Genomic DNA, 11,613 nt, shown 5'->3' on the forward strand with positions numbered 1-11,613 from the left:
CTTAAATATTAATACTTAAAAATTCAAAATGACTTATTACAAGCAAATACATTCATGCAATATACTATCACTATTTTTAATTACAGTTTAAAAATAAAATTTAAAGAGTGGAAAATATGTTTTAAAATTAATTTGCTTACTTTTAAATAAGTAGCTGCTTCTTGAATGGAAAGCCCCTTCTTTACAGAATTTCCACATTCATGATCACCTGGGAAAAATAAATTTTCATTTACTGTATTTATATATTTATATATATTTATATATATTTATGTGTGTGTGTGTGTGTGTGTGTGTGTGTGTTTCTTTTTGTGCTGATAAATAAATAGAGACTAGTATAGATCTATTTCAAGCTATTTAGCTCTCATCAGCTAGCCATACTCTTACTGGGATTCGAACCTGTGCTGTATTGCATCTTAGGCAAACGTCTTAGCCATCAAGCCACAGGTCTCCTCCTTATCAGCTGAAGCCAGGGAAGAAGGTATATATTAGTGACGAGCCGATTGACAGATGTTGGAAGCAGTTAGCTTCCTCCCATAATTGGGGCTTACCAGGGGTTGTGACACTAATATATATATGTGTGTGTGTGTGTGTGTGTGTGTGTGTGTGTGTGTGTGTGTGTGTGTGTGTGTTTATTTGTGCTGATAAATAAATAAAGGGAGCACAAATAAAAAAACACAAATATAACAAAGGCAACAGTAAAAAAATATTGGGTTTCTGTCGTGATGGACTCTTGTGACGAGCCGAAGGACAGATGATGGAAGCAGTTAGCTTCCTCCCATAATTGGGGCTTACCAGGGGTTGTAAAAATCTAATAGATATATATATATTAGACACACACACCTTTATATTACATGTAGGAACAAAATCTATGCTATAAAAATGAAAAATGGTGTTCCATCTAATACAGTAGTTTTCCACCCTCTATTTTTATATATTCCTAAACCACTTTTGGAGGGCAGGGCAACTTATCAGAGAAAATTTAGGATACGTGTTGGAATTGATGAGAGTAATTGAGAAAATCATACTGCATATTATCTGTTTATAAATTCTATCTACAGTGCAGAAAATCTGAATGTAGTTCTGTAGTATGGTATTGTTCACAATCTGTTTGAATATTAATATAAAAGGATGCTAATCTGGTTACACAAAAATAAAGGAAAACTTAATTCTTGTCAAAATATTGAAGAGACGTATTTTTTAACTATTCCATATTTGAGTAATAAAACATGTTGTCAAGCTCCCAGCAATCATTCAAGATCAAAGAAACAAAGGCTGTCCAAATTTTAATAAGGTAAATCTTTAGGCTATTCAGGGATAAATATAAAAACTTGAAAGTTGCAAGAAGGATTTCCTCCCCTCTGACAAGATGTACATACAAGATGTACAGTAGTGAGTTATTTAAGGTCAAATTTCAGATTTCTGAAATTATCTGAAATGCTTCTTTCCAGGTTTGTTTCCATTTAAGTTGTCCCAAAGGTGCTTTTTCAAAACAGATTATTGAAAATCTCCAGACATTCCACTTGGGCTATGTTGCATTTATGAGATAACTGCAACCGACCTGTGTCTGCTATCTCACTTGTTTATGTATACTCTTTCATTCTTGTACCAACTTTCCACAATCTCTCACTCAAAAGCAGATAACTATAATCATTTTTTATATACAGGTTAGTCAATTGCTATGATATAAAATAACTTTCAATTAATTAAAAAAACAAAGTAACACAAACATTTTTTTAAAAATGGGATTCATGTCTGTAGAACCAGCAGTATCAACAAAAAAATAAAATACTGAAAAGTACTTTTCTTTAAAAAGAACTAAATAATAAACTAAATAATTATTAAGTAGATCATAATAAACTAAATAATATTTCATACACAAGATGAATTTCTCTTATTGTCAGTGGTATTAGTCTTTAAAAGGAATGATAATTGGTTGAAATAAAGACAGTGCTTTACTAAAGATTGAGCTTTCTATACTTGTCTCCACCCAAACATACACTTTAATTCAATCCTTATTTTATTTAAATTTTGATTACATTTTCATAATATAATTAACAAAAATGTGTCTTGTATTACATCAAAAATTTAGTAAGAAATTTGACTTTTCAAGATTGAAGATAGTGTCACAAAAATGGAGCTGGAGACCATTGCAAAGAATAAATTGCTGGGAAACCGATGTGTTCTTTGAACCTCTGCAGACAAAGAGAGGATGGGAAATCACCATGAGTGCTCCTCCTCATGAGGAGACAATGAGACAATGGTTTTGGAGCACTGGGAGAGGATGGAATAGTCATCTTATTCAAATCACAACTAATGACTTTAAAATGACATTGAGTTAATATATTTTCTTTTCTAATAACATTCAGATATTACTTAGTATTACTTTTCAGCTATTAGAAAACTTTAGATTGACAAGTCTAACCACCAAGTAAGTCTACCTTCAATCCTGTATGAAAATGTTAACTACATAGTAAGAACTTAAAAAATGTGATAAGCAAAAAGTAAGTTAAGGTTGAAGTTAGAAAGTTATAAACGGATTAAGGGCCCAGATAAATTTGAAATTAAGATTTTGGAATTAATTATAAAGAATCCTTCCCATGGGAAAGTCAACTTGTTTTGAATTTATTCTAAGACATAAAATAAACAATTTTTAAAAATGGACAATCAAAAAAATATTCTAATTGAAGGAGAAAAATTGTCAGCCTCTGCTTTGCTGCTGCTTCGGCTGCCATTGAAACGGGGAGGGGGGGGATGGTGTTTGGGAGGGGAATCATTATGTGCTGGAGGAATATTCTAGAAGCTGTTCTGACCATCTCATTGCGCATGTGGAGGAAGGGAGTTTCCCGCCCAGGTTAACTGTCCAGCATTCCACCCTGATGATGTTTTTTGAAGATATCTTCCACCTGACAGTTGGGTGAATTATAATTGGACTATGGACTGGGGTGCCAAGGGGAGGGGATTGACCTATATGATATTCATTGCTTTCACGCCCAATTAACCAGACACAGCTTAGCTTTGCTACTATTCATTTGTAAAAAGTAAAAGTACACTTAATTTCAAACAAATGGAGTTGAGTGGTTTCTTTCCTGATTATTAAATAAAGCAGCACCTGACAAAAATGCATAATCTAATTAAAAGCTACAGAATGATACAAAATATGGTAACAATGGAAATATTGAAATATACTTTTGAAGAAATAGAATTAGAAGTTAATATCAATAATGTCAAAAGTAATGTTTGCTTCTCTGGATAGACTGGGTCCAAAATGTCTTAGGAAAAAAAGGAACAAGTTTGTCAACAGTGGATCTACAAATGACAAGCTACAAGAATAACAAGGAAAAATATGTTTAATTGGATATACAAAAGAAGCTGGTTGATGCTTTAAAAATCAAAAGGGAATTACAAATACATCTGGATAATATTTATATTTGGTTTATGAAAGGTTTGTTAAATCTTGAATTAATCTTTTGAGAAGGGGTAAAAAAGAAATCAAGTTATATATTAGTTGAATGGACTAAACCAATGGTGTCAAACTCGTGGCCCGCATGCATCACACGCTGGCCACGCTCACCCCGGTTTAGTGAAGGAGGGGGGAGTTGCAATACGTCACATGATGATGTGTCAGTGCAAGTTTGACACTCTTGGACTAAACATTAAGATTGTTAGAAATAAAATAAAATAATAAAAAGTTGGCTTATTTGATCAAGATTAAAATAGATATATTATTTCTGGCAACCCTTAATGTACTTATGCTGACCCCAGGGCTGAAATGTGATGGTAGATAGGATGAAGAGATCATTGATTGTAAATTAAGAGTTGAAAAATTATTAAAAGTGTTTATACTTTTTTCTATTCTTTTCCTTTGATTTTTAACTTTCTACTTCTTGTATTTTTTTTACAAGATACTTTTACAAGATACTTCTTGTATCTTGTAAAAATACAAATACCTTGTATTTTTTCCTATTGCAATTATCTTTAGTAAAATTATTTTAAAAAGGTAAGAAATCCATATTGTTTAGTCTCATATTTTGTTCCTGAAAGAATCAAAATACTCTTTTACATTTGAATTTTTTAAATTAAACTATGTATTAATTTTAAAGACTTACCTGCCATTTGTGCCAACTTTTCATGAAGTCTATATAAACAGTTCATGAGAATTGGTTGGTCTACCTAGAGAATTAAAAAATGAATTAACCTATTTTGTTCTGAAAGTGTTGGTTTTTTAAAAAATATATGCCTGAAATAATTCATAATATATGACTATTTAAATCCAACAATTTCAACTAGAATTTTAATAGTATGAGTTAGCTGTTCACCCAGGCCTTTAGTGATGGGAGCGTGAGAATTCTCGCTACATCACACATGGCATCTTTTATTTTTACTGATTTTCTTAGCTGTGAGACACACAGAATGAAAGTTAAATAAATATATATTCTTCATGTGTTCTACGGTGCAGCAGAGTACACATTTTAAAGAGATATACCCTTAACTTTCTGAAATACAGAATTTTGATAAATTCCAGACAAACTGATTAAGTAATGTTCTAAAATGTGCATTTCAAAGTATATGCATGCCCAAAATTTGTGCATAAAATATTACTAAGTTGTAGAATGTACATAACCAAATTCTTATGAGATATATATCAACTTCTATAGTCACTACTATTGTCAAAAAATATAAATCCAGGGGTGGGATTCTACCGTTTCAGGTGAACCGGTAGCTGTTACTATCAGCTGGCAACGAACCGGTTCGCTCCGATTTTGAAGTGGGCCCGCCCACTTGCCCCTCTGCTGTATTTCCTTGTCCTATATTTCCTTTTCCAAAGCCCAACTGATCAGCGCGGTAGTGAATTGCTGCACCTCAGCTGTTTTCCTTGCCAACAGTAATGTGGAAGGTGAGTTTCCTGCAAACTGTGCACATGTGCAAAAGCAAAGCGTGCGCATGTATGCCAAGCACACACTCAGTGAACCAATTGTTAAACCAGTAGGATCTCACCCCTGTATAAATCCCTTATAACTGATATATCAAACAACCAAGCAAAATTTGTAGGATAAATTTACTTTATAAATTTAAAGCCAATAATCTATGTAATTTAAATAAAAGTTGTGATAAATCTTACCAATGTTATTAATTCATACTTACATTGGGTTCTCCAATGGTTGGATTATTATCTATAAATGAAAAGAAAAATTAACTAAATATGCCAATTATTGTAATTATATTACAGAAATATTCAGCGATCTCCTTAATGCAGCATATTTTGCAATAGAAATGACAGAATTCAAAACAGGTTGATGTGTCAATGATATCCAGCATACATAGTATATCTTGGTAACTTCTTCCATTACGTACTCCTTATTTAAATAGCAAAATATGTATTGCCAGTAAATAAAAGTTCAAAATGTTTAAAAGCATGCAAAATATAACCAATGTATAGTTGCACACATGTAATTCTCAAGGACAATGCAAATTCTCACTCTTGATGTCTAATTAAAATAGCAATTAAAGATCATATTTGATTATTCTAATGTAGATAAATTTAGAAAGTGAACATAAAATGCAATTACATGATATTATAACAAGTTAATTCAGGAAAGGCTTCTTCTGTTCAGCTTTGTATGCAAGTTGTCTATTTGGCAAAACCATAATGAGTACAATTTGAACTCAAACTATTAACATACGTTTAAAATCAACTTAAAGACAAGCTTGACTGCTGGTGATTTCATAAACACACCCATTCTATTTTCTTTGCAAAACTGCTATTGCCTTCTTCCAGGATATTTTTGTTTTTTCAGTCTAGCCTACAGTTAAACATCTTATTTAGTAATAATTTATTACGCACTTTTACCAAGACTCAGCACAAATCAAAAAGGGAACCCAATAATTATTTTTCCAATTAAATTATTTATATCAGCTAAACAATAAAATATTTTCAACAAACGAACCTCAGCACATGTTTAAAAATGTCCTACATCATACAAAATATTTATCTGAACACTATTAATTGTCATGATAAAACAATGAAATAACCAAGCTTCACACTAACCTACTAGCCAAATAAATAGTATTTAAAGCACCTATAAAGGTGCGGTTGAGTTGTTGCTCCCAAATGCAGTCAATAAATGAAGACTACTTATATGTCAATATACCACTGCTATATGAGTTACAGTGGTTATCATTTGACTTCAGGATGCTGGTTATAATGTATAAAGCTTTACATGCCATAGGGCCTAGCTACTGAATAACTTACTATGGCTCACAGCACTACCCACCCATCCTATATACAATTGGCTAGTTTTGGGTCCCATCACTGACAAAATGTCACCTATTGGGATCCAGGAAAACGGCCTTTCCTGATGGTTCATCTGCTCCTTAAAATAGCATCTCTCTGGAGATTAGCATACTGCTCACATTACCTAACTGCAACTGTCCCTTTAAAAAAATCCTGACTTTTCCCCTAGGCCTTGGGGATGCTGGGATAGACCACTCTGGTGTTTGTGTGTGTGTGTGTGTTGTTCAGTTGGTTATTCTTTCATTATCAGCTGATTTTTCATCAAGATCTCAATTAAAACAAACTGGACAATCCAGGAGTTCTGGAGACAAATTGAGGACACTTTCCATTATCAACTGGAGGCAATAAGAGAGCACCAAGGTAAAATAATCCATCATGGCTGATGGAACAGTGTTACAATCTCACTGTATGAGTGAGACTGAAATTTTTTATCATGAATCAGGACAATCAAAAGTATAAAAAATAATTGAAATAGCAACCAAATACTTGTGGAATACCTTGTGGAATTACAAGGTGAAATTCTTAGGATTTAATCCTCCACCTAGTACTGCAAAAAATAAAAATGGGAAGACAAAGACAAACTAATCAAGCCAATTGTTTCCAAAGACCTAGGCATTAATATCTGATGCTTGTGAAACAAATCTAAAAGGATTAGGGCAATTAAGGTATCTAGTCTCAGCCACCAGAACTTCATTAAGAACTTGAAATACTGCTTTCAGCTAAATGACTTGGTTCAACCCATGACTAATATGACAGGAGAAGGCTGCTAGAAGATAAATAACAAATCAATTGTGAAGGGCAACTAAGAGCTCTGGATAAAATAGGGGAAGAGCAGAGTAAGTTAAAGAGTCATCCACAAACATTTCTTTCAATAAATCATGAAAAAGAACAATATTAAAACAATCAGGGAAAAAGCCAGTGGACAAAGAACAATTCACCAGACAGGAAGGTAATAACAGCATGAGATAAGAGAAAGGAAAGGGGGGAAAGGAGGTGGGGATCTCTCATTTTGAAACAGAAATAAGTTCAAATGCAGACAGAAGAAAAGAAGCACAACAGACAAAAGCCAATGAAGGAAAGTAATAAATATCCATTGCTGCATTAAACATTTTTTTCATGTCTCAACTGCAACAGTTGAACTAGACAGAGATTCAAATGCAATTCTAAAATCCCATTTATTAAATACTTCGGACAGGCGATTCTAGATTAAGAGAAGATACATGTAATAATTTAAAGTGAGTGCTTATAGCAATACATAATCCAAATATAATTTCATCTCTTTAAATAATTATGCACCTGAAGACTCAAACAGCAAATTAAAAATGGTGGTTTCACTTTTAAGTCACTTTTCCACTATGCTAATCATAAATTTAAAAATGAAGCAAGGCATTTTCCTTATCAGGAAGTAACATTTAAAAATTTGAAATAATAAAGCAAAGCACATGAGGAAAAACCAAAGGCAAACTAATATTTTCAAAACCAAGAATTAGACCATTAATATACTCAATAATAAGAATTCACTTGCGAATACTACTTTGTCTTGAGTGGGAAAAGAAAAACACTGTATAAAGTTCCTTTTCTGCTCAGATATACTGAAGTCAACTGTGCTTTATTTGAAACACATATAAGAACTGCTTTAAGTTAACTAGTTCATCATGAACTTCCATTGTTAAAACCCTTCAAATAAAATCAAACATGTCACTAGTGATCAAAATTAAAGTGCAAATGCACTTCAAAGGATATAGTTGTCAGAGGAATATGTTTTAGCCTCTAGATCATTGAATACATTACAAAGTGCTACATAAGGAGTACAAGGAGTTTGTGTATTTTGATTATACAACTGCAATGTAAACATGCATACTATATAATTCTTGCATACATTTATAAATTAAAGTATTTCATGTGCAAATCTTATGAACAAAAGCTTTCTAAATGACATTAACCAATATATTTTGAGTGTCAAAAAGTCACACTCTTTGGATCAATTATTTGATCCAAGCAGACCATCAACTCTCTGTCTCTCTCTCTCATGTATGTATGTATGTATGTATACCCTTTTTAAAAGTCAACATCAGCATAACAAAATATATAACTTGGATACACATAGAATTCCCAATTAATGTTTGGCACATGTTACTCAAATGGCAGGTGACATCGCAAGGAACTATTGTTCTCCATCCTAATACTTACTCTCAATTCTCATATTCTCAGCTATTCCAGAACCTCTCATTCTCAGGTAAGTGAATCCCAACACCAGAAAGAACAAACATGCAGCAGTTAAGAGGAACATCGACAAATAATGAGCACTGAAATTTCCTGTGGTGGATATTTCTTCTCTCTTAAACTGCTGCAACAGATCCTCTTCAGGTTCCGAAAGCTTTGGATTGTAAAAATTTTTCAAATAGGTATGATTGGAACCTGTGTGATTGGAGTGATTGATTCTAGTGGATGATGAGCTGATAGCACCTGAAACTAGGCTGCTAGCACTATAAATGCTTGGTTCAGTATTGTAGCCCCCGATTGCATCGGGGAGAATATGATTGTTGGCCCGTTTCCTACTACTGCTTAAGGGATCAGTTATTTTGCTATGATCCGTGTCAGGTAGCAGTGGCGGCAGTAACAGCGGATTGCCTTTCTTGGAAGAACTGCCGCTGTATCGGGGGCTGCGCGGACTCGAGTCCAGATAATCGCCATCTCCTCTGGCTGATAGGATTTCTTCTTCTTCCTCTTCGTCGTCCTCTCGCCTGTCCGCTCTTTCGGCGGTTTTACTCCCGCCGGCGGCCCTGACGTTCCCCGCAAAGCCACCGCTGACCGCAGAGCCTTGCCCTTGACCTGCCTCCAGCAAGCCGTCGCCGGCCGCAACACCTCTGCGAGCGGAAAAGGGGCTGAGCGATTTACAGAGGTTCTTCCTGCAGACAGAGTGACGAGTGAAGGGCTCCTCCTTCGGCCCCTGCTGTGTGGCCGCCGCCTCGTCCTCTTCCTCCGAGTCCGAGTACTGGTCCCTCATATTTGTGCCGCCGGTGAGCAGCCTATTCCCGTTCACTGCTCGGCTCTTGTGTCGCTCCCGCCTCCGCTCGGCCTCCTCTTTCTGGGCGTCTTCCTCGTCCCCGGTCGCTCTCCCGCCCTCCATCTGCTCCAGAGTCCTCGCCGTGACCGTCGCCCGTCTAGCCGTCGCTCCCCACCAGGCATTGGGCTTCCTGCGAGCCGGCGACTCCGCCAAGGCACTGTGGTTGAGGCAGGAGGCGGCGACGGAGGCGCCCGCAGGCCTCGGGTCCCGACGAGAGGTCGAACCCCGTTCCCTCCGGCTGGCAGCGGCGCCAGGCTGGCCCCTGGGACTGGCCTCCACATCCGATTCGTCGGAACTGAAGCCCAGCAGGACTTTGCCACCGCCTCCGCCGAAGGGAGTTGTGCGGGCCCGGATGCCACCCCCGCCAATCACTCCGGACAAAGGCGAGAGGTCGGGACTGCCCAAGCGAACCTTCAAGCCGCCGCCGCCGCCTGCCCCTGGGGTATTGTTGCTACTGTTCCGGGTCTTGTTGGCGACAACGCCGTGGGCCCCAGACGTCCGCTCTTCTTCCCGCAGTTTCTTCAGCTTCTTTACGTAGACTGGCCTGGTGCTTTCCGTCACGGGCCCCGGCGAGAAACCGAGTCGCTTCAGTTCAGAGAAAAGCTCCTCATCGGTGAGCTGCGCGGCAGTGGCCGCCGCCATTTTGCTCCTCCAGCACCCGCCGTGGCCACTTCCTACCCACGCGCCGCGCTCCTGTAGCCCCGCCCAGGGGATACAGTCTTAATGGTTCCCCGACTAGAATTCTGGCTCCGCTATTGCAGTTGGCAGTTGCCGCCATGTTAGGGGGCTGTAAATGCATAAGAAGAATGTGTACTAGAAAGGTGGATTGCCCATCTCACAGGATTCAAAGCTTTCTCCTCCCCCTAGTATAGTTATTGTGATTTTTAAATGTATCATAACGGCCATCATAGATAGATATAATGATAGGATGCTTCGCTTCTTGAATTTTTGATTGACATTCAAATTACCAACAGCGGACATTCAATTAGTTTTAACTGCAGAGAGAGGAGTGCGGACTTCGTCACAGTAGAAAACATTGCTTTGAAAATTGTCCAAGCGAAAGTTTTTTATCTATCCATTTTTATTTTTTTTTAAAGAAAGGACAGATTTTCCCATTTTTCATTCGCTGTGCATATATTGGTGTCTACTGAAACCTGGGCAAATGCCCCCCTGGTCACAGCTGACAAGTGGTGTTCAAAAGTCAGCCTGGACCTTTCGTTTTCCTTATCTCTTTGACCGCCGCCGGGCGGAACTGACGCGTGCGCACTAGACCGTGGCCTAGGTCCACCCAAAGCAAGGGGAGAGGAGGAATGAAAGAGGCGTGGGTTTAGTTATTAATATCGGAGCACGCCCTTCCAAGTTCACTTGGCTTTCTTAACGGCTTTCGCGTTCCACGATTCTTCGAGTCTAGTGCGTAGTTTATTTGCGACGCTTTAATCCGAACTTCATGCGTCTTCTGCGGCAAATAAGTCAAGGCAAATTTAAATGCTGATTGGAAACCTATGCAGAGAGGGTCGTTTACTTACTGAAATAAACTCGGCTCGAGCGGCACTTCAGGGGTTGCAATTCCCACTTGATGCTACTTAACAAAGCGGAAAAAAGCAGTTGCACACCCCAGTGCATGGAGGTACTGAAAGGATGGTCTGGGAAACCGATTGTGCAATGGTGTAATTAGGCAGGTAGAATCAAAAGTTTTCAGCTATACAATCGCTCCGGCTAAAATGTTTTGTTAAGTGACTATAAATAAAGAATTTATGCAACTAAAATGTTTCTAAACACTATCGTCTTCCGTTAAAGAAAAAGGCATACTAATAGGTAGCACTTTGCATCTTGGATCTAACATGATATATAAAGGTTACTCGGTTGCATCAAAAAAATTGCAAAAAAAATTCATGTAAATATATTGTTTTTATGGACAATGGAAGTTTCCGGGTGGTCTTCAAGAATAGTTCCTTGTGGATAACATGTCAATAATTGAGCTGAGGTGATTAGAACATGAGTGACTACTGAAGGGCTTCTCAATCTAGGATGGAGCAAGCATAAGTGGTACACTAGATCAGTGGTCTCCAACCTTGGCAACTTTAAGACTTGTAGACTTCAACTCAAGTCTTAAAAGTTGCCAAGGTTGGAGACCACTGCACTAGATGAAAATAGTGCTAGACTAGTTTGGGGTCAAAAGATAAAACTGGGTAAAATCAGAATATTGGTGATACAGGACTGACAGACTGACAAATTACCTCACCCACTGCTTTCA

General features: G+C 37.3%; 1 protein-coding gene across 1 annotated transcript in view; it reads right to left on the bottom strand.

Moving 5' to 3' along the window:
• Positions 1-10,029, bottom strand: part of LEMD3 (LEM domain containing 3) — a 39,250-nt gene extending 29,221 nt beyond the window's left edge. Inside the window, exons 1-4 of the mRNA XM_014052873.2 lie at positions 8,483-10,029; positions 5,143-5,171; positions 4,107-4,170; positions 141-208 (exon numbers count right to left, since the gene is read on the bottom strand). Of these exons, the coding sequence (XP_013908348.2) occupies positions 141-208; positions 4,107-4,170; positions 5,143-5,171; positions 8,483-10,001 (1,680 nt within the window). The 5' untranslated portion in view covers positions 10,002-10,029. The remainder of the gene's footprint in view (positions 1-140; positions 209-4,106; positions 4,171-5,142; positions 5,172-8,482) is intronic.
• Between the last annotated feature and the right edge of the window lie 1,584 nt (positions 10,030-11,613).

The sequence above is a fragment of the Thamnophis sirtalis genome, unplaced genomic scaffold (genome assembly GCF_051295495.1).
Source record: "Thamnophis sirtalis isolate CommonGarterSnake01/CBP01778 unplaced genomic scaffold, rThaSir2_p1.2 scaffold_9, whole genome shotgun sequence".
Lineage (NCBI taxonomy): Eukaryota > Metazoa > Chordata > Lepidosauria > Squamata > Natricidae > Thamnophis > Thamnophis sirtalis.